Source organism: Neopelma chrysocephalum, unplaced genomic scaffold, assembly GCF_003984885.1.
Source record: "Neopelma chrysocephalum unplaced genomic scaffold, ASM398488v2 Primary Assembly neopelma1_180, whole genome shotgun sequence".
Lineage (NCBI taxonomy): Eukaryota > Metazoa > Chordata > Aves > Passeriformes > Pipridae > Neopelma > Neopelma chrysocephalum.
The window spans coordinates 1959733-1981667 of NW_020897842.1; the positions used below are offsets into that span (position 1 = coordinate 1959733).

At 56.6% G+C, this 21935-nt stretch overlaps 1 protein-coding gene across 4 annotated transcripts in view; it reads right to left on the reverse strand.

Moving 5' to 3' along the window:
* Positions 1-1581: 1581 nt before the first annotated feature.
* Positions 1582-21935, reverse strand: part of NPHP4 (nephrocystin 4) — a 28939-nt gene continuing 8585 nt past the window's right edge. The window contains exons 1-29 of one of the 4 annotated variants that reach the window (XM_027702048.1): positions 21608-21693; positions 21165-21379; positions 20223-20354; positions 18394-18566; positions 18015-18079; positions 17583-17738; positions 16702-16847; positions 15853-16013; positions 15645-15771; positions 14095-14277; positions 13854-13983; positions 11596-11642; positions 10736-10926; positions 10441-10632; positions 9625-9812; positions 9218-9378; positions 8633-8813; positions 7677-7793; positions 7415-7494; positions 7040-7257; positions 6753-6942; positions 6517-6600; positions 6266-6422; positions 5863-5948; positions 5001-5086; positions 4748-4919; positions 4017-4196; positions 3054-3197; positions 1582-2881 (exon numbers count right to left, since the gene is read on the reverse strand). In XM_027702048.1, coding sequence (XP_027557849.1) covers positions 2741-2881; positions 3054-3197; positions 4017-4196; positions 4748-4919; positions 5001-5086; positions 5863-5948; positions 6266-6422; positions 6517-6600; positions 6753-6942; positions 7040-7257; positions 7415-7494; positions 7677-7793; positions 8633-8813; positions 9218-9378; positions 9625-9812; positions 10441-10632; positions 10736-10926; positions 11596-11642; positions 13854-13983; positions 14095-14277; positions 15645-15771; positions 15853-16013; positions 16702-16847; positions 17583-17738; positions 18015-18079; positions 18394-18566; positions 20223-20354; positions 21165-21302 — 4026 coding nt within the window. In that variant the 5' untranslated portion in view covers positions 21303-21379; positions 21608-21693 and the 3' untranslated portion in view covers positions 1582-2740. Of the gene's footprint in view, positions 2882-3053; positions 3198-4016; positions 4197-4747; positions 4920-5000; positions 5087-5862; positions 5949-6265; positions 6423-6516; positions 6601-6752; positions 6943-7039; positions 7258-7384; positions 7495-7676; positions 7794-8632; positions 8814-9217; positions 9379-9624; positions 9813-10440; positions 10633-10735; positions 10927-11595; positions 11643-13853; positions 13984-14094; positions 14278-15644; positions 15772-15852; positions 16014-16701; positions 16927-17582; positions 17739-18014; positions 18080-18393; positions 18567-20222; positions 20355-21164; positions 21380-21607; positions 21694-21935 lie in introns of those variants that run through there. The other 3 variants (XM_027702047.1, XM_027702050.1, XM_027702049.1) reach the window with 3 other exon arrangements.

The window sequence follows — 21935 nt, forward strand, 5'->3', positions numbered from 1 at the left end:
GCCTAAGCAGAGGGGCCTTCATTGCCTACAGCAACCACAGGGTTTATTTAAAAACCTTAATAGTCTTTGGAAATTACAAGCAAACACTCTGTGTTGACCTTCACTAAGGTGGCCGCAGCTTCCCACCTCCGTACAATAAATCAGTGGGTAAATGAACACAGAGACTCAATTCGTCATCAAATGTCAAGCCTGAGACAGAAAGACGGGAAATGATTTAAAAGCAACCAGCAGTTTAGAACTGCTGCAAATTTCTCATTATGGAACTGCGAATTGTTATGAAAAACTAATCTGTGTTTAAACTCTGGTCTGGAGCTGAAAATTGTGAAAAACCAATCTTTGTTTAAGCTCTGGTCTGCCCAGAGTAGCTGAGGCCCCTCTCCTTCACCCCATGGCTGGGGTGAGTCCCATCCAAGACCCCCAAAAGTCTTTGAGCATCACCACCATGAACGTCCCACTCTCCCTCAGACCTGGCAGGGGCCAAGCTCCATAGAGAGGATGTTGAGGTGTGTTTGTAAGCACCATCCCAAGGTGAGCATCCCTCCCTGACCAGCCACCTGCCCCACACAGGGGCCACTGCCATAAAATGTCACCATTGTGCAATGTCACCACGGTGCCCATCAACCTCCTCCCTGCAGGACCCAAGCAGGGAGCAAGGACATGCTTTGCAGAGTCCTTCACATCCCATCCCTTGCAGCAGAACCAGAGTGCAGCCGCCGCAGCTTGGAGGCTCCTCATCCCTCCTGCCAAGCTCCTTTCTCCAGAGACTCTAATAAAATGCATTTCTTCCAGCCAGAGTCTCACTTAGGGAACCTTCGCCTGGGCGTGATTGAGTGCACTTAATATAGTCGCTCTCACTGTAGAAAGGATTCTGAGCCTGGTCTTTGACAGCCTTGATCTTAAAGAAATCCATTAAGAGCAGCTTTATCTCTGGGTTTTGTAACCATTAAATCAGGTTTTATCAAGTGGGTGATGCGCTTTCAGGGAGACAAGCGAGAGAAACGTGGAATAAACCTCCCAAAGTCCCACCCTGGGGCTGCTGTGCCGGATTTGGGTGACAGGGAAATAACCAAGAGGAGGTCTGTCTGTGGGGGAAGCCCCCCAGGGTGATGCAGCCACCCTCTGCGTGGCCGAGCCTCCCCAGCAGGTCACAGCACCCTTTGCTGGATCCCACTGTGCCGCTTCCACGCGCCTCAATTGCCTCTCGGTTTGGCAGAGATGCTAAATACCCAATTCAGCTAATAAAGATGCCCGGTAATGTCATATTACAGGGCTGGCGAGCTCCCAGCAGATATTATGGTGAGGCTTTGTTTAATTAGAGGGTTCTCAGGCAGTCGCAATTTCCTCCTCATAATGGGGAAAACAAGCTGGGTTTAAAAGTTTGGGCTGGCAGTGAACCCTGCTGAGGCTCTGGCACCCTGGGAGCCACCTTCCCAACGGGCTTTAGCTGCTGCAGGAGCCTTGCACCCAACGCCTATGCCTCTTTTTCTTATTTTCTCAGTAGTAGTTGCCACTGTTTAGTGGTCCCTCCCTGCCCCAGGTGCTGCTGGTCTCCCCTCTCTCCTTATTCCTCTGCTGCTGCCCCAGCAGTGCCCATGTTCCAGTGGGCAGCAGCAGCACCACTTCCAAGGGCCCTGGCTGTAATGCCAAGCAGCTGGAACACAAAACACTTCCACTTCCTAAAGGAACAGTTTTATCAACTTTTCTTAACCTTCTTTTTCTTAAGTTCTCTAGATTTTGGGCCACGGTCCTGTGCTGCAGGGGAGCAGGCAGCACTCACCACACGAGCACCAGCTTAGCTCGAGTCCCTGTGTTGGCACATCATTCACCACTCAGGCTGCCTCTGCTGCGGGTACAGCACCAGCTCATTCATAAGCCTCAAGAAATATCGTTGTGTGAAAATGTAATAAAAATTATTCAGCTAATCTACTTTAATAACACAACTTCAGGGCCTCCCTGTGCCGCAGACAGTATAATCAGTTCTAAAATATGAGCTGTCATTTCCCATCAGTGCGAGGGAGGCAGAGGAACTCGGCACCCGACTTCATTGGGGCCACTGATTCACCAGCCTCGGGTGAATTCGTGAAGAGCAAGGCAGCATTTCCAGGGTGGTGGGCTGCCCTTCCCACCATTCCCATCCACAGTCCCTGCCCTGACCTCCAGGATGCTCCAGGGAATGGGGGTGACACAGAGGACCTCCAGCACTCGCCTCTACAAGACAGGGACACTGCAGATTTCCACCTCCTCCTGAAGAAAATGCTGCTGCACTCTGCCAGTTGTGCACAGCAATTTTAATGGGTCAAGCGTGAGTAAAAAGTATCAAAAATCCCAGAAAACCACTTCGGTGTGTACAAAACTCACTATACAGTCCAAAATACTTTAAAAATATTCCGCAGAATCAAATCTGCAAACTTTTTAAGTTAAAAAAAAGACTCCAAAGTGCCTAATATATTCTCATGTTTAACAAAAATAAAGATCCTGTGGTTGTAAAGTGCTGTAACAAACACATCTGCTCTCCCTGCTCCATCTCCCATGGATGGAGCCGTGTGGTACCACCAGCACTCCCGGCAGTGCCTGGGGATCCCAGTGACAGAGAGACCCCTGGTTTGGCGAGGTGACCACGAGGGGACCAAGCTCATCACCCCCCTTCAGACAACACGGGCACCCCCAAGGTCGTGCTGCCGGTGAGGCCACAGCTGGCGCAGGAACCAGCAGCTTTGCCAGGGCGGGCAGGCAGGGGAGCTCACTGGTAAAGGACCTTCACGCAGAAGGTCTCCTCGTTCTTGTCCTCGTGGTCATTGATGTGAATCAGGATCTCCTCCTCCCCCACGGCCTGGCTCGGGGCGAAGCGCAGCCCGATGGTGTAAACTTCCCCTCCAGCCACCTGTGGGACAGCGGGCAGGACGTGGCGGCAGGACCTGGACAGACCCCCTCACCTGCCCACCCTCCCCAGGCCAGCGTGGCCCTCCCACAGTGGCACACCGGGCACCTGCCAAGCACCCCACGGTCCAGCCCGATGAGCGCTGGCAAGGGGGAGCACTGGCAGCAGGACGTACCTCAAAGGAGTCCTCCTTGAACTGCAGCAGGTCGGGGCGGTTGGTGCACAGGAAGTAGAGCCGGGGCGAGGGGTAGGGGTTGGTGTAGGTGATGCGCTTGTTGCAGCCTCTCCCACCTCCCGCGGGCAGCGAGATCTCAAAGGCCTGGGGGGGAGCAGGAGCCGTGGGGGAGGCAGCACAGACAGCAGGGTGGGCAGCAGGAAAAATGGGAGCTCCCCCCAGCCAACCTTGGAGAACTGCCTCCCACATACTGCCTTCCCTCCCCTCCCACACCTCACATCTGCTCTGCCAGCCGGCAGAAAGAACCCACCTTTGAGCAAAAGCAGCAGCAATTAATTACCAGCCCAAAGGATGAAGGGCTGGGAGAGCAGAGGAGACTGGTCAGTTCCTTCTCCAGCTCATTCATGGATGTCCACGGGGACAGGCATGGCACTCCCTCAGATAACTAGATGGACTCAATGACCTTTAAAGGTCCCTTCCAACCCAAACTACTCTGATTCTCTAACATCCCGTGGCACCAGCAGCATGTGGCAGGACACTGGGGCATCAGTGTAAACGCCAATCTGAACCTCTCTTGATACCGAGGGGTTCAGGAAAATATTTTTAGAAGGAACACATTAGCCAGGAAATGTAATTTTCAGTCTTTGAGGCAAGGCCTCTGCCAGCACAGCGCTAATCGAAAGCAGCATGCTACAGCTCTAATTTCACAACCGGGAATACATCCGAGCTGCTGCTCCTCAGCGTGGGGCTGCCTCCAAAACAGCCTGAAAGGCATTTTACCAGGGGCTTCAGTGAGATTATTCAAGTGCCCCAGGGCTAAATGTGTGCTCAGGGTGGCAAGCGCCAAAAAAAACACAGATGGAAAGAGAGGAAGAAGCAGGAGACAGCCCCAGGTTACTGGCGGGACTGCGACCACCGATCCAGCACCATCACCACGTTTCTCACTCGCGAGAGCCGCCGTACCTTGGAGATGAGGGGCTGCCTGCAGGACAGGCAGAGCAGCCAGGAGGACACCAGCTGGTGGTACTCCACGTCCACCAGGTTGAGGTAGATGAACTTGCTGCCAGCCCGCCGCGGCCTCACACCAATATAGAGGTCCTGGATGCCATGGGCGGGGAGAAGGAAGGCACCGTTCGGATCCACCTGCGGAACAACACCCGGAGGTACAGCCGCCCACAGCCGATCACAGCCCTGCAATGTCCAGCTTGGAGCATCAACTAGACCCAACTGCTCTTAGAAAACTCGTGCCCTGTGCCATCGTTATTGAATCCCACCCCCAGGAATACCCTGGAACCAATTCATGTTGGGAAGGACAAGCACCGCTCAGGGACAGACAGTGCCTTCCCACTCCAGGGGTTCCCCTACACTGGCTTCGCCTGGGGAGCCTTTGCCTTTCCTTTGCAGGATGGCAATGGAGTTTTTGTGCCTTTTATTATTCACATTTGCAATCGCGGCCAGACGAATTCTAAAGGAATTGTGAGTCTTCAGACGGTCTCATTAACGCAGATAATTTGCCCTCCGGGGTTTCGCGCCGATGATCCTACACATGACAGCTCTAATCAAAAGATAATTATCGCAAACGCTTTACGGCTCTCGGTTGTTCATAATTCCGATTGGGCTGGCGTTCCCTTCTCGGAGGGGGTTTCTCTGGGCTGACCCAGGCCAGCCAGCCCCAAGGCTGCCGTGGGGGTTACCTCCAGCTCCTGGGGGTGGGAGGTGAAGGCCCGCACCCTCCGCGGGGCCGCGGTGCCGCGCAGCAGCAGGGACAGGCGGGTGAGCTGCCCGGCCGTGCAGGTGACATCCAGGCGCTGCAGAGAGTGCAGGTAGAACTGCCAGATCTGGACAGGTGCTGCCAGCCAGGCGTCCCTGCGCATGGACAGACGGACAGGGCTCATCACACACCACGGGAGTCAGCACTCCCCCCCCCTTTGAGGTCCTGCTACTTACGTATAAATAGCAACAAAGAACTTTTTGATCTGTGGACTTGGTCCTCCGGCTACTTTGAGGAAGATGTCCTGTGGCTCGCCAGGCCCCTGCGCCAGAGCATCATCCCAGAGGTTGATGCTGAGACCAGCTAACAAGAACCCCAGGGCTGTCCTCCCATTAACACAGGAACCCACCACCAACTCCCCTATGAAAGCAGATGCTTTCAGCCCCTCGTTAAACTATGTTATTAAGTTATTATACAGCTTGGCTGAGCTCTTCCCTTATTTTTAATTACAAAAGAGGATACAAATGACTATCGCATTCCAGGTCTGCATCTGTAATCAAATTTTGGCAAATTTTCCGCAAGTTTTCTAACAAGCCCTAATCCAATTACCACACTAACATATTTCCGCAACAGCAATTAGCAACTATCCCTCGTCACCATCTGCACGGACATGCCCAAGTTTATTTTTCCCTCCCACCACCCCCAGCTGCAGAGCCAGCCCAGGAGAGCGGTGCAGGGCTGGGGCACGGAGCTGCCCCACCACCCCCCAGCAGGGACAGGGACAGGCTATCCCAGCCCGACAAAAGGCTGCTTTTCCCCAGTGTCTGAATCATCTGGTACTTGCTCAAAAGAACAAGCGAGCACAGGCTGCTGCGCGCCGCGATAAGGGGCCACGTTCAGCCTCCCCCGCCAAAACAACGCGGCTCCTTTTAATTGGGAATAAAAAGCAATTCCCGTTTCATCACTGCCAGCGTGTCACTGCCACGGGCTGGTACTTGGGGATGCTCCGTGTTTGCACCCACGCTGGCAGCTCCCTACCAACCAAAACAAGCCGTGGGAGAAGGATGCAAAGGACAGTGATGCTGAAGGGTAACGTACCAAGGCTTTGGTCTCGCAAATGATGTCAGGGTCGCTGCAACGAACAAACATCTCAGGCTGTCCCCCTGGTACCCCCACCGGTGTGCCTGTGACCGGGACCAAGGAAACTCACTTGAGCCTTTTCTCTGCCTGTGCTGCTTCCATGTGCCCCACTCAGCCACCCACAGAACCCCTCATGCTGGGCTACCAGCAAACCACAGGGGCGTACTGGTGTGGGGAACTGGGGATGACATTAATGGAAGAAGGTGGATGGAGAGGAAGTGAGGAGCCCAGGGCTTTGAAGGGGTGAGGAAGCAGTGATGTGCTCTCTGGGTGCTCCTGTGCCTCCGGGAAGGCCCCGTGAACCACAGATACCAACTAAGAGAGAACAGACCGTGCCCTGACAGGCACACCGCAGACTCACCAGGGAGGGTGTGCCAGGGTGGCAGCCGAATGGTTTTCTTCAGGAAGGTGAGCTCCGGGTGGTAGAAGCGGAAGGTCTGGTCCACCACGTGGGGCTGTGGCTCCACCTTCACCCGCAGGAGTGCAATGGGCTTCCCCCCGCTCACCTGGAAGGAGACCTGTCCCGGGGCCGGTGGGAGAGGGATGGGGCTCTCCAGGGATGCTGCTCCTCCCGCACAGCCCCTCGGGCGCTGTTTCACCTGGCTCCCTAACCTGGATGAGCTTAGTCCGCCCGGTCCCGCTCTTCCCAAGGGAGGGGGTGTCTGTTTTGGCACTGGTGCCCAGCCCAGATGGCCCCTGCAGGGTGCAAGAGGGGGTTGCCTCAGGATGCAGCATTCCTGTGGCCGCACAGTGCTCTCTGAGGCCATAGCATCCTCCTCTGCATCAGCAAATAGAGCCAGGGGAACACTTCCTTTTGGGAACAGCTCAAAACAGGGACCCGTGCCTACCTGTGCCGCAGTGACGGCAGGGTCTGCGCAGAAGGTCTGGTATTTGAAGGGGATGTGGACAGTCTCACTGGGACGCAGGTAGACCTGAGGCTTGAGGTCATCACGGAGATGGAACATCTCCTCCTCCACTGGCGTAACACTCTTGGTCAGCTCCTTGAAATGGCGCCACTCCCTCGGGTCCAGTATGACACTGGGAGAGTGAGCAGCAGAGGTGAGGACTGGCTGGGAACTGGTACCATCCTGGCATCACCCCACACACACAGGGGTGACCCCACTTCAGCCCCCACCTGAGCTCAGGGTGGTCGACCTCGATGGTCACGGTGTGCTGGATGCTGTACGGGTTCTTCAGGGCAAACTCAAAGAACTCGGCCGTCCCCAGCACGGCGTGGACAGTGCGGGTGGCCGTGATGGCCTGGCTGAGCATCTGGTAGATGCTCTCGCCCTTGATGTGATCCCGGTAGGAGCTGATGACCTGCAGGTCCCAGGCACGCTGCTTCGGCCAGCCCTGCCAGGAGGGAGGGGACTGTAAGCCTGGAGTCACCACGGCATCCCCAGCCCCTGTGCCCTCCTGCTGTCGACACCCTTGTTCAGCCACACCAGCACCATGTGCCAGGGGGTGGCTGTGGCCTCTCTGGAGGTGCCCTGGGGGGTGTCAGGCTCACCTCTGGCCGGCGACTGCGCAGGGCGGCCTCCAGCTCGCCGTCCACGTCCACCAGCCTCCGCGCCCGCACCGTCCGCCCGCCTGCGGGGAGAGAGCACCAGGGCACCCGTGAGGGACCCCCAGACAGTGCAGCCCCAGCACCCCGCAGCACCAGTGAGGGACCCCCAGACAGTGCAGCCCCAGCACCCCACAGCACCAGTGAGGGACCCACAGACAGTGCAGCCCCAGGACCCTGCGAGGTTGCAGGGCCCTGCAGCACTCACCACTGCCAGCGTTCAGGGAGCGCCAGCTGCCAGCTGGGATGGTGACAGTGCTGTCTGGTGCAGGGACAACGCGGGAGTGGGATGGCAGCTGCCCCGAGATCTCCTCGCACGGGTGACCTGCCGTGAGCAGAGACAGGAGTGAGTGGAAACCACCCATTTTCACTGTTATAAAATTTACTGCCAATTTTTATCTCCCTGTAGCTCTGTTCAGCCAAGTTACACAAGCAGGAGGGAATATCTGGAGGCCAGGGATGCCCTGAGAGCCCCGCTGTGCTCCCCAAAACCTGTTCCACCACACAGCCGCCTGCCCAGCAACAGAGTGGCACCGACAGCACACACCATCCCAAGCCCCCCACTGGCTCCTGCTTTCATTTCTGTGTTCTCCCTCCCTGGGCTGCGGCACTGTCACCAGCACAGCCACTCCTGCAAAGGCTGTGCCAAGCAGAGTCAGACAAAGCTCTAAACCCAGTGGGTACTTAACCAGCTTACACATCCTGTCCTCATCCTTTAGGCAGGAGCACCCAGCTTTGCCATCCTGTTTCTAACAATATTTTGAAATTTAAAAATAAAATAGATGATGGGAAAAACACCAATCAAAGGCAGCTGCTGTCCTAGTGCAGCAGCTCTGTTTCCTCCTTCCCTCTTCTTTGGCGGGGTGCGAGTTAAACCTCTCCCTGGGTCGTGGATCTCAGATTCTCCTTCCCAGGAGCTTATCGGCCCTTTGCAGGCAAAGTATGGAAATGACGATTTAAGATATCTTATGGGGAGCTAATCTTTCCTCTGTAGATAAGATTTTAAAACCTGGAGTCACTGCACATTTATAGGACACGAAATTAAATATATAAAATAAAAAGAGCCAGCAGGTTCTGGGAAGGACGCCGCCCTCGCCAACCTGGTTCTCACTCAGGAGAGAGCCAGGTGTCCCACCCAAGCCCTTGGGCCGTGTGAGCTCTCACCGATGTTGGCCAGGCAGAGGTGGAGGCGGCCCCTGAGAGCCACGTGGACGCCGAGGGGCCGCAGGGCTCCGTGCCGCAGCGCCTCCCGGCCCAGCACCGGCCCCTCCGGCTCGTACTCGGTCGTGGCCACCTCCAGCTCGTGGTAGGTCCTGACGGCCGCCTGGCCCTGGCGCAGCAGGGGCTGGGGACGAGGCAAGGACAGGCAAGGTACAATGAGTTACTGGGTGGTCTGGTCCAGGGGGTCAAGCGCTCTGGGTAAGGATGCCGCTGGATGTCCTGGCTCTGGGGGGGTCTAGCCCTAAAATACTGCTGGAGTTCCAGGGAAGGGGAAGACAGCTAATGCTCTGCCATCACTCTGGAGGAGAAGACAACAAATCCCACAATTAGGGCTGACACCAGTCTGGGTTATACAGAGGGGCTGACGGCATCTCCATTACTGAAGACATGGGGACAGCACAGAGGCATCACAACACAGGATCAAAGGGAGAGCCAGGCTGTTCCCTGGCCCTCTGCACGGGAAGGGGGGTCCTTCAGCACTAGCAGTCACAGAGGCTCAAGGGCAAAGACCTTCAACCTAACCAATACCTCCAGTTTAACAGCAGCGGACCCAACGTGGAGCAGGGAGTCTCCATCCCAGACGTCGATCTGGAGGCTGTGCTCGGCCAGGTACCGCAGGAACCAGCGCTGCTCTCCAGGCCGCAGGAAAGCCGGATCCACCATGTACTTCAGCTGCAAGCCCGGGGGTCCTGCAAGACACCACAACATCACAGCCACGGCGCTCGGTGTGGTGGGAGCCGGGCAGCCTCCACACACACCTCAGCCCGCCAGCACTCAGGGATGTACTCAAACACCGGACATTCTGAATGTTTTTCACAATGTGCAAACCAGCAGAGGTTTGCTATTAACAGACACCATCCCTCAGCCTGGAGGTAAGCCCAGAGCTGCCCAACTAAGAGGAGCAGCCACACAGAGATGCTAAAACCAGAGCTTACTGGTGCCGAGCGTCCCGTCCTCATTCAACCGGACAAGGAGCTGTGCCGGCACAGTCAGCCCGGTCACCGACCCCCCTTCTGTGATGACCAGCTGCAGTCGTGGCGTGGTGACCGGTGGGAAACGGTAGAACTGGAAGGTGAGGAAGATGGTCCTCGGCCACGGCCCCTCCACGCTGCCCTGGGCATCCCTTGAGGAGAGGGGTTTGGGTTAGCTTGTGATACAGTGCCACCGCCCCATCACGAGCTCCTCGTGCATTTGGCACATGCCAAGAGAGAGAAGAACAAGAGAAGATTGGCAGCATCACAAGTATTTGGACTTCTCTGAAGACAGCAGCCATACGGTTTGCCTTAACTTTCCAAAAAGCTCAGTAATTCCAGCTGTCTCCTGCCATATGCTGTGATGGAGGCGCCCGGCAAAGGCAGCGCGTTACCTTCTCCCAGCATGCTGCCAGCCAGGGAAAAAACAGAACCGGGGCCTCATCCAGCCAAAGCCACCCCTCGGGTGCCAACTTCCCCAACTGCATTTGCATTTCTGGAGAAACCCTGCATTAACGAGTTCTGACATCACATTGTGGCTCATGGATCCAATTTAAAAAAAAATGGATTATGACTTAAGAGTGCCTGGAAAGGACAACAGTATCATCATAAAACCCTCTGGGATTTGCCTCCATGGCAGGTGCTGGAGGAAGAGGCACCTCTGCAAGGACTCCTCCTGCCCAAGGAGGGAAGCAGGTAGGAGGATTTGGGGAAAGGACTCCGCCCAGGAGGCCCCTGAGATCTGCCCACAGAAGGCACCACCACGAGCTGCCATCCCACCTGCCAAAAGCCAGGAACTGCAGGATTATTTCATTGCCTTGCAGAGGGTCGGCTTCCTCCAGCCGCGGGTTGAAACTGCCCAGCTCCGCCGGCTCCGAGATTTCCACGGGCTCCTGGTTGCGGTCCAGGATCTCCGGGAAGCCGGCAGCATGCAGGCGAGCCAGGGAGGCACGGGACAGTGACACACAGGAACTGATGGAGAAACGGGGGTGAGCTGCACAGAAGTGGCTGTGGGGACCCCGGTGGGCCGGGAGATGGGGACACGGGAGCCCGGGGAAGGGGAGCCGAGCATCACCTGCCTGCCTGCAAGCCCACGGCGGCCATGGGCACCTGCAGGGGGGTGAAGGGCAGCGCCCGCAGCTGGTCACTGGCACCAGGCTCTGTGTCCGGAGAGCCAAGGTCGGCCTCCAGGTGGGTGATGCCCCCATCCTGCAGCGGGGTCTGGTCCTTGCCCTGTGGTGAGGCCATGAGCTGGGACACAGACAGCTGGAGGGAGAGTGACGAGCGTGAGCGCCTGCAGCCCCAAGACAGCCCCCCGAGGCAGCCCCCCAGGGCAAGGTGGGCCAGCAGCCCCTCCGTGCTAAAGGAGCTCGGCTGCCACGTGTGCCAGCATTGCCTTTCCACCAAGAAGCAGCACAGCTTGGCCACGTGAGGGTTCACACCTCCCTGCTGCTCACTCCCTGGCAAGAGGAGGGATAGCAAATGCAGCAGGAAGATCAAACTGCTTAATGTGGCCTTATGAGGTATTTCATTTCATCAAAAATATTTGTGTGCATTTATTCCTGCACTAAGATATAAAACAGCATAAAGAAGGCTCTTGGCATTCATAGCTCTCCTTAAATCCCAGCAGCTCTGCACGAACAAACCGTGTGTCACTGTCAGCACGTACTGGGGACAACAGGACCCAGCAAATCTGGGCTGTCAAAAACCAGAGCTGCCCTCACCAACACTCTTGGGGCATGAAAAGAGCTCAGGGAACCTCCCCCCACATTTCACAGGCAGGATCTGTTTTGCTGCCTGGAAGAGGTGGATTTGAGGACACTCAGTGCCCTCCTGGCCGCAGCAGACAGGAAAGCAGGCAGAGGATGCATGGGGGCCATCCCCTGGGAATGCCACTGCCCACCACCCACGTCTGCTGGTGCCCGTGGCACTTACCCCTGGTCCCCGTGGGGAGCCCGACACTCGCCGTGGGGCTGGCACTCCTGTGGAGAGGGACAGGAGAGAGGCTGTAGCAGAGCTGTCACCCCCAGGCACCCACCACCACTGAACCCCCCCCAATCCTCCCAGCCAGCCCTTTTCAATTTTGGGGGTGAAGGCAGCGCAGCAAAGCTGCTTACCATTGCTGAACCGCTTCTTTTGACTTATTTATCCAACCAGACTGATGCCTGAGGGTTAACATAGCACATCTCCAGATCCATCCGTTATTTTGCTGGGAATCAGGCTAACTCTGCTGCAAACAGCAGCTCCTCCATCCTCCGGCAGTGCCGCGGTGCCCAACGGCCACACGGTGCTGCCCGAGTGGGATGCTTAATGAGACGTGAAAGTTTTAGGATACTTAAGGTTTTCGTTGCATCTCTGTTATTTCTTGTCGCTCCCTTCATCTGCTCATGCATTTGTGCCCCGAAACAGTGGGAGCTTTATTGTGTTTATATTTGGCTGCTCGCTGGCGCCGGCACAGCTGAGCTCGAGGAGCCGCGGGTCCTTCGCAGCAGAGCGGGGGCACAGATGTTCCATCTCTGCATCCACGTGATGCTGAGACCTTATTTTGCTTTCCCCACCACGTATATCCCAGCTATTCCATGCTGGCTGCTGTGCAAAGGAAACCACCCCATCTCTCTCGTGCCTAAAATACTGTTTCCTTTCAGCTGGGAAGGCTTTGGCCTGGGTTAAGGAGAGGATGGATGGATCCATCAGTGCCACCAGCAGCTGAGGTGGCAGAAGAAGCCCTTGACCTCCCCTAGGCCAGACCAGTAGCATGTTTCCCAATGGAACTCTACAAAAAAGTGAACTCAATAGTCTTTTCAGAAGCTTGGAGGGGCACAGCTCCAGGACCACCACTGCACTTCCCAGGCTCTCCCTGGTGCCACAAGCCTCCTGGAGACAGAGAAATACCATGCAGCTCATCCCTGAAAATTGCCCTGCTAAAGGTCTCTCCTTGCCAGGCACAGCCTGTGCCCCAGTCCACTCCCCCAGGCTGGAGCACACCACACCAGTACCGGGCTGGAAGCCCACCAGCAGCACTCGCTCCCCTCTGCCCTCACCACACCACAACTCCACCAACACACCAGCCACCTCCAGCTGAAAGGCACCAGGAAAACCTTCCAAGCAGCAGCAGGAAGGTACCAGCCATGACACAGCCCATGCTACAGGGAGGCAAACCCTGTGACATCATCAGACCCCTTCATCTCTTCCCAAAAGACTTCCTCTCCAAAGTCCCCCCCAGCGGCGATCCTGGTTCCTTGCCGTCAGAGAGACAGGATTTGTCACAGCAAAGCCATGGTGCCACTGCCATCTCGTGGAAGGCACCACAGCATCAGAGCTGGCACGGAACAGGTACCTGCTGCAGTGGGCATCACCCAGCCCACAGGCTGGCACTGAGTGGCTGACCAGAGAGCTGAGGGAGCTGTTAACACTTAAATGCTGCCAGGTGTCTGGAGCATCACCCCGAGACATATCTACAACTCCAGCAGGAACGGCACTGCAGAGGAAAGGGGTGTTTGCTTCCACCAATCACAAAAGGGGGATGAGAGGAAAACAAGCCAGAGAGGATCTCCAGGAGCCTAGTGCATGGACACAACCTCCTGCCCAAACCCACAGCAATTTTCCTTCCAACTGCAACAGAGCAGATGGGTGCTGGAACCTCGACCACCAGCAGCCCAAACTACAGACAAGATGTACCCGAGCACCCAGGCAGATGCTGCCTGCTCTTCCCCAGCCAGGCACCAGCACATCCTGCACACACTCATCAAACCCAGCCTGCTGTCACACCTCCTCAGCAGCAGCACAACAAGACTATTATTCTTTTCCTCAGCCTTTACTGACATCTATCCTGTCCCCACACCTGGAAGGACTCAGAGTCCAGAGAGAGGAGCAGCAGTACTGGCAGTGAGAACGTGCTGCTGGTGTGGCTGCTGTCCCCATTGCCATCAGGATGACCTGGAATGGGAGCAAGCCCCCTGGAATGGGGCAGTGCTGGCAGTCCCTGAGGATTCTGCACGTGGCTCAGCAATACTATCACAGGGGAATTTTGCAAGTTAAAAAGTCAGAGCTGAATTCAACTCGACAGAAACTTGGTTCACTCCAGTAATTCATAACTAGCTTACTGAAACTCGCTGAAGTCGTGTTTTCTCTCCCAAGCAGACACCAGTGCCACACTCTATATTTTAAATGTCAGCAAGCTGGAAAACACTCACTCAGCGATGGCGTGGGAGGCTGCTCCGACTCGTCCCTGTCTTTACACAGGATCTCCGCAGCAGTTACAAGATGTTCTTCCGAATCAGTAGAAACATGGAATTGGACAGTCCCAGACTCCACGTGCTTCCCCTGAAATTGGAAACGAAATGCTTTCAGACAGCGTGTTACATGCAGCCTCCCTCACGCCTCTGACAGCGGCTCCCTGCCCAGCAGAGCTGCCAGGGGCCAGCAAGCCCTTACCTGCCGGGAGCTCCTGCTGCTTGCTGGCGTCCTGTAGACCAAGGCTTGGCAGGGGCCACGGCAGGCACCCCCACGCAGGGGCAGGACCACCTCGGTGTCAGCCGTGCCCGGGTCGGGGCTCCAGACAGCCCAGCGCACCGAGCGCATGTCGGCCCCCTCACCGCGGGCACCGCCGGGCACGGCCTGGGGACGGGCAGCACAGTGAGTGCCAAGGAGACCCACCTCGCCACCAGCACCAGGGAATGGGTGCTGCCAGACAGACACTGGCTCTCGTCTCCCACCACACCTCCCCACACCCGGCTCTGGTGTCACAGAAGCCACTGCCCTTCATCCCGTCCTGGAGACGTTTCACTTTCCAGCACCTAATCTCTCTGTAACCCCTTGCTCAAGCAGCAGCATGAAGGGATACGTGTTTGACCCCCATCCCTGGCAGAGGGGAAAGGTTTCCACTTACCCAGTACATCCACAGCCTCCCTCAAATCAAAGGAGAGGCACAGAAGCAAGAGAGGTCTCTTCCAGCACCCCCCATCCCCCTCACAGCTAATTATTGCACGGAGGACAAGGACAAGGTGATCAGCTCCACAAGCGGCTTTGGGATTAACTGCTCTGCCACAGGAACTTGCTCTGCCACTGCCCCAGCCAGTGCTCCCAGCACAGCCAGACAGACCTGCCTCTGGAGCCCCAAACCTCTGTGGGACACCAGGCTTCCACCTTCCCACAGAGCTGGACTCAACAAAATTTCCAGCTGCAAGGCTCAGTACAAATCCCTCTGGTCTGGCACACACATCCCACTTTATAAATACCCATTTCCCCCACTTTGGATCTGGACAGCTCTAACAAGAGACATTTGCTGCATTTTCAACAAATATCTTGGCAGGATGATTAAAGCCTCCTAACGAGCACTGGGCCATCAATTCAGCCAGCCAGGAGCCAATGGCTCCAACAGCACAGGGTCTCTGGAGAGAACACACAGCACTCACTGAGCTGGGTTTAACCTGCAGAAAGGTTAAACTGAAATGCACAATAAGTAGGTAAGAGTGTATTGACTGCAGAGACCAAGCTCAGAGACTTCTCCTGGCTTTATGCTCTGAGAACATCAGGCTGGAGCACCTGGAAAAACCTCAGGATTCAAGAAAAAAAAAAGAAAAAAAATGTGGGAGGGGTTAACCTCTTTTCAGCATAAATGCTAAATTCTAAAGAAAATCCTTTTTTATATTAAAAAAACCCTGAAATTTTCCAAATTAGCTTGCCAGAACTATAGGACTGCTGCAGGCTACATTCCTCCATCTACACAGTGGAGAAATGCAACCCATGTAATTAAAATGATTCAACAAGCCCGTTTGCAGGGTATTTCACCCAGTGCTGCAGAAAACACCCAGACACTTTGCAGGGCCCTTCGTTAGCAATGCAACGAGGAGCTGCCATGACCTGCAGGAGCAGGATGGCAAAATGGGCAGAGGAAGGAGTTCCTGAGCAGGGCTCACTCCTCCAGCAGGATCCCTGCTCTTCCATAGAGGATGGAGACGAGGCACACGCACACTCGGTCCTACCTTCCCACCGGCTCTCCCTGTGCTGCTCAGGACGTACTCCAGCTGGAAGCACACCCTGAATGCCGGGTGAGGGACCATTTCACTCAGGTGGATGCGGCTCCTCAGCACCAGGGCTTGACCTGCATCCCTGTGCAGGATGGAGAAGTGGCTGTGGCAGCATCCAACGCAGGAGAGAAGCAGCCCCAGCAGCAGAGGGCTGCCCCTTTACCTGGCTCCGGAGCCGGACGCCCCTCGGCAGCCGCCTGGCACCACCTCTGTCTCTGGCACCAGCACCGCAACCTGCGGCACCCGCACGAAGCGCAGGCCGTTGTGGACACCCACGTGCAGCCGCCGCTCCCGAATGGACACCTGGTCACCGTCGGGCACGGCCTGTGCCTGGGACAGGAGAGCTGTCACAGCTCGGGCAGCGCCATGGGATGGCACAGGGTCACTCTCAGGGTCACTCCCTGCACTGCCCACAGCCAGGAGAGCTCAGACAACCCTTCAGAAGCTCGAACAACAGGACCCACGCCCCCAGCAGCTGATGGATTTTAAAGTCTTTCATCTTTATGGTAGAGTCGGTGCAAACCCGGCAAACAAAGGACCTGGCCAGTGGCTGCCACTCCAGAAACACACTCGATACTGCATCTTGTCTCTGCATTTCCCACAGCAGAGCAAACCCAAATTCTGCTTAGGAGTGTGTGGATGTTCAACACAAAGCCTGTGTGGAGAACCCATGTGCTAATCCAGCAGGGAAGCAAGCTAAAGGCTTCCACAGTAAAAAAAAATTGGAGACTCCAAGGGAAACAAATGTACAAGTACCATTTATCTGACTCTTTCCACCCCACCCACAAACAAGGCACTGGCAGCACCTAGAAACATGGAATCATGGAATGGTTGGGGTTGGAAGGGACCTTAAGGATCATCTTATTCCAACACCCTGCCATGGGCAGGGACACCTTCCACTAGCCCAGGTTGCTCCAAGCCTTGTTCAGTCTGGCCTTGGACACTCCCAGGGATGGGGCAGCCACAGCTTCTCTGTGCACCCTGTGCCAGGGCCTCCCCACCCTCACAGCACGTTACTTACCTGAAGTAAGCGATCACTGTTCAGGAAGTCCAGCAGTTCCTCCTCAAATTCCTCCAGGGAAGGGTACAGCCGGACAGACAACTGCTCCAGGTAGCAGGTGACCGCCTTCATCAGCCGGGGCTTCTGGAAGCAGTCACCTGAAAGACAAAGTGGTGGCCACAGGTTTCCCAAGCAAACAGAAAGCCATCACCGCTGTGCTGTGGTGCCCTGTGGTGGCTCTGCCCACTCAGCTTCCAAGCACAGGGCTGAGCACCCGCAGGGACTCAGCTGCTTTGGAGACCTCACTCAGCTTCAGCAGCAACAGTTACAACCCCAAAGCCATCAGCAGTGGGTTTTCCAGGCAGGAAGGTGAAGAATAATTCAGCTGCGGAACTGTGAGGAATTTTTACCCTCTGAATCTTCATCTCACACATTTTAATTGCAGCAACTCAAAGGGCAACGTGCCATAGGCAGAGATTAACGAGGGCTGAGCAGGCAAGAGCTCATCCCCTAAACCTGACAGACCCCAGCGATCCTGAACCTACCACCAAGGAGTTTAAACAAGCTGCAAGGCCTGTTCCTAAGACTCTGCTGAATGACTGTAATTAAACCAACCAGCACTTATCCCTGGCAGCAGCTTCCCAAGAGCGAAGCAATTAACGGACAGGGAGCAGACTGAGCCATTCTGACGTGTTCCAGGCTGAGCCCTGAGCGTGAGGGCTGCGGCCCCACACAGGGGAGATGCCCTTGCCAGGAGGCAGCACTGCAGAGAGTCCAACGGTGCTCCCAGAAATCCCATCCCAGCACCCTGCCTGCCCTGCCTGCAGCCTCCTGGGGATCCTCTGCCTTCAGCAGGAGCAGCGCAGGCAGAGGGAAAGGGAAGGAGCCCTTACCCGTGTCTCCACATGCTGGCAGCAAGCCAGGAACCGTCTGCAGCCCAGATACCAGCAGGTTTTCGGGAAGGAGGTGAAATATTGTCTCCAGGGGCTGGTGGTGCTTCAGGGCATACTGCAGGTGGCTCTTCTCCATCACCATCAGGTATTTGTTCTCTGAAGAAAAGAAAAACACCCGAAATGACCAAAACTGGGGAGACAGCTTCACAGAGCCAGTGTTACAGGAATCATTATCCATGAACACAAGTGCTAGGAGCAAAGGAAAACCCGGGTTTGCCCAGCCAGGCTGTTCCCAGCTGGCAGTAAGGCACGTCCACTGAGCACTACCAGGACACGGGTCATGTCTCACATCAACCAGACGTGCACGACACACATTTGGGTAAGAGAGGTCACCAAGAAGGGACCAAGATGCCACATCTGGCTGCTGCTTACTTTCCGTAGGGTCCTGGAAGTGTGGGTGCAGCAGGGCCCGCGGTGTGCCATGGTACAGCTTCAGCCTGAAAGCAGAGAGCACACACACAGCGGTCAGTAAATCCATGCTGAGGCACATCTCCATCCTCCATTACATCTCCAGCTTCCATAAGGCCCCTGCTCAGCCCCCACCCACTCTGCAAAAGCCCTGTCCTTTAGAGAAGGGACAGGCATTCCTCCCAAATCCATCACTGCTTCCCCAGAGTGGAGAATTCCAGGTTTCTAAATGCTGGCTTTGTTTCTGCAGCCCCAGGACCACCCTTTCTTCCCCCAGAGCAGCCATGCACACGGCCACCCCAATTCCTAACGTGTCCTGCCATTCAGCAGCAGGGGAACCCACGCTCTGTCCTCAGTGGCCGGGTCTGTCGCCTCAGATCCGCCGCGGAAGAGGGGGATGATTCCAAAGCCACAGGAAAGGTGCTGAGAGCCCTCGTCCCCTTTCTCGGCCTTCACTACCACTTCCACGACAGCAACGATGCCAGGGTGGTTCAAGGAGGTGTGGAAGTAAACAGTCTGGGATGGGAAAGAAAAGAATTAGGATATTCCAGAGCTGGCAGCAGCAGCTGCAGGCAGAGCAATGCCTGTTGCACTGGGACAGCCAGTGGCACAAGCAGAACATCCACTAAAACTTCCAGACAGAAGCTCATGGCAAATGATCTCAGACACTACTAAGAAATCTCAACTCCTTAAATCTCAAACATTGTTATCCCTTTTTTTTTAAAAAGACTTTTTTTGTTGTCATCACCCATTTTCCAGGGTAACTCACAGGCTGCAGACCCCAAACGAGCAGGGCTTTGATGCACCCTGGCCCTACAGCATTAGAGCCAAAGGAGCTGGAAACCCTCCTGCAGCGGGGAGGGAGATGGGGGTGGCCTGGACCTGAAGGCAGGAGGGGACAGGACACAGGTCACCTCTCCAGACAGGATTTAAAGCTAGATTAATCTTTCTATTAAAAACTCATTACCCCACTGTTTGAGAGAAAATATTCCCTGCAATCACAGGCTGTCAGGAAGGGATAACAGAGAGAGACATTCCCACATCAACCCCGGGACATAAATCGTTATTCCATTAGCCTTTATTGCAAGGTGCTGCTTTAACAGCCTGACCCCTGGTTGAGAAGCAGGGCTCACTCTGCAAAGGCACGGGGAGCCCTTACAGCGGGTCCCATGTGCCACTGAACGCACACAGTGCTTTGTGACAGGGCATTCCTCTCCCCTAAACCCCGAGGACAAAATCCACCACACCTGCAGACCCTGATCCCTGCCCTCCTGCCATCCTACTCTGGTGAGTGTGCAGGCAGCACCTCCACCTGAACCCCTCACAACACTGACCTGCTGATCACCATGCAGTTGAAAGATCCCACCCCTGTGCCAGACTCCGAGCCCTGCAGCTGCAGGGACAGGCAACGCAACTCAGCCACCACAGAGAGGCTGTGACACACTGCCCAAACACCCCAAAACTCCTGCCAGCTTCTCCCAAACACACAGCAAACACCCAGGAAGCCTGCAGACACAGGGAATGTGTTTGGAAAGGCAGCTCCTCCCAGCATCCAGCTTTCTCCACAGCACTCCCTGCCCTAGTTTTAATCCATTCCTCTTCAAAACAAGCCGGGGTGGGACGGTACTGAAACACTTGGGAAAGAAACGCACATATCAACACCCCTCAACGCTGCTGACAATGTAAATGGAGGCAGAGCACAGCACCAAGCTGTGCTTCACTTCACCTGCAGCGCTGAGGAGTGGAAACAGGAGTGATGAATTGGAAAACGTGACATCTCGGCTATGGGTCATGCCATGAGGCAACAGGATCTCCCTGGTAAGGGGCACCTTGGTTTGCTCAGCGTTGGAAGAGTTTAGTTCCCAGATAGAGAGAAGTGGTGTGCTGGAGGGTGGGCAGCTGCTCATTCCCCTCCTTCCCACTCGTGGGGAAACACTGCTCTCTGCTGCCGGCTCTGAACACAGCAGGTGGCACATGGTGGCACATTGCTGCTCCCGTGGTGGGACCAGCCCCGGGGGTAACCCAGCACCCCAATTTCCCCATCCCAATAAACCCTGCATAAACCTTAGTCACCAGGCAGCGTCTGGGGCACACCCTGGGCAAAGGGTCGGGAAGCGTCAGGAGGGAAAAGGGTTTGGTGCCGCGTTTCCCCGGACCCACAGCAGCCCCTACCTCGCTGAAGGTCGCCCTGGAGGAGCGTGGTGGGGCAGCGTGGGCAGCCTGCCAGCTGCTCCTCCACGTCCTCCCGAAGAAGTGGTGGTAGGTGGCATCGAACAGGGACAGGCGCAGCTGGTACTCGGCTCCCTGCAAGGCACAAGGCACTGGGGACACTCACGGACACGCCAGCTCTGCACCCCCAGAGCTCAGAACACGCTTTGGTGAGAGAGGACAGATAATTCCCGTTTTCTAAGGGATGCCCAATTCGGGCACGTGGCCACTGACACCTTCATGCATTGCTGCAGAACCTGCCTGAAAGCGAGAGACTAATGGAGCAAAGGAAAAGTGGGAAAGCTGAATGTTAAGCACAGAATAAGGGGGCAGCAAATGTTCAAGTGTTACGTGGAGATTTTTAATTTAAATATACTTCGTTAACAAAAAATAAATGAAAAATTAATTAAAGGCTAACTCAGATTTGCAGGTGAGAAGGCACGGGATTGAAATACAGCTGTGATTTGTGTTTCCGGGAGATTTCCAGTTAGTTCCCCCTAAAAACATCTCGTTTTGAAAGCCCCCACCCCTGGGAGGTTTGGCCTGCACACAGGAATCAGCCAGGAATGCTGAAAGGGGCTTAGAAAAAACACAGTGATGGAACAAGGGGAAGGGGTTTAAACTGAAAGAGGAGAGGGAACTTCTTCCCTGTGAGGGTGGTCAGGCCCTGGCACAGGTTGCTCAGAGCAGCTGTGGCTTTCCCATCTGTCCAGGTTGGATGGGGCTTGGAGCAACCTAGTCTAGTGGAAGGCGTCCCTGCTCACGACACGGAGGTGGAAGGAGATGATCCTTAATGCCCCTTCCAATCCAAACCATTCCATAATTTTGTGAATCGTGGGACTGGGCAGAAGCCACTGGGTCAGCAAGACACTGCCAGGGTCCTCCCGCAGGGCCGCGCTCCCCTACCTGGGCGAGGGCAGCGCCGTGCAGGTACTTGAGGACGCAGCGGAAGGCGGCAGAGCGGGGCGCGGGGCGGGCGCGGCCCCGCTGCGGGTGCGGCGGGAGCGGCCGGTGCTGCCGGAACACCCGCTCCCACTCTCCCATCGCGCTCCGGGGGTCGCCGCTGCCTCCCGGCGCCGGCTACGGCGGGCGCGGGGCTGGAACAGCGGGGGACACGCAGCCTGCGGGAACACGGGCCCCGCACAGTCAGCGCACACAGCCCCGCGCACCCGCGCGCACGTGGGTGGGGACGCGCCGCTGCCCACGCCCGGCCCGGCCCGCACCCGCCTGGGGATGCACACACAGGTACAGCCGGGGCCGGCCCGGGGCCCGCCCGCCCGCGCACCGCCGGGACCCCCATCCCGGGAGCGGGACAGTCCCGCACCGCCCGCGCCCCCCCGCTCACTCACCGCGCCCCGACGCCATCTTATCGGGCCCGACCAACCGCGCGCCGGGCCAAGGGGAGGAGAGGACGCGCCGCCGCCGCTCGCCGCTCCGCCGTCCGCCTCCCGCGCACCCTCGCCGGGGGGAAGAGGAGAGACGCGTCGGCGGAGCGACACCGGAGCGATCCCGCAGAGGCGCGGGACGCAGCAGCGGGGCGGAAGCGGCGGCGGCAGCGTCGGTCGTCCCCCCCCCCGCGGCGGGTGGTCGCGCCCGCCTCAGCATCGGGTTACTAGGGCGATGGTGCCGCACCGCGCGGGGCGGGGCCTCGCGCTGGGCCCGGCCGGCGCCGCAGCC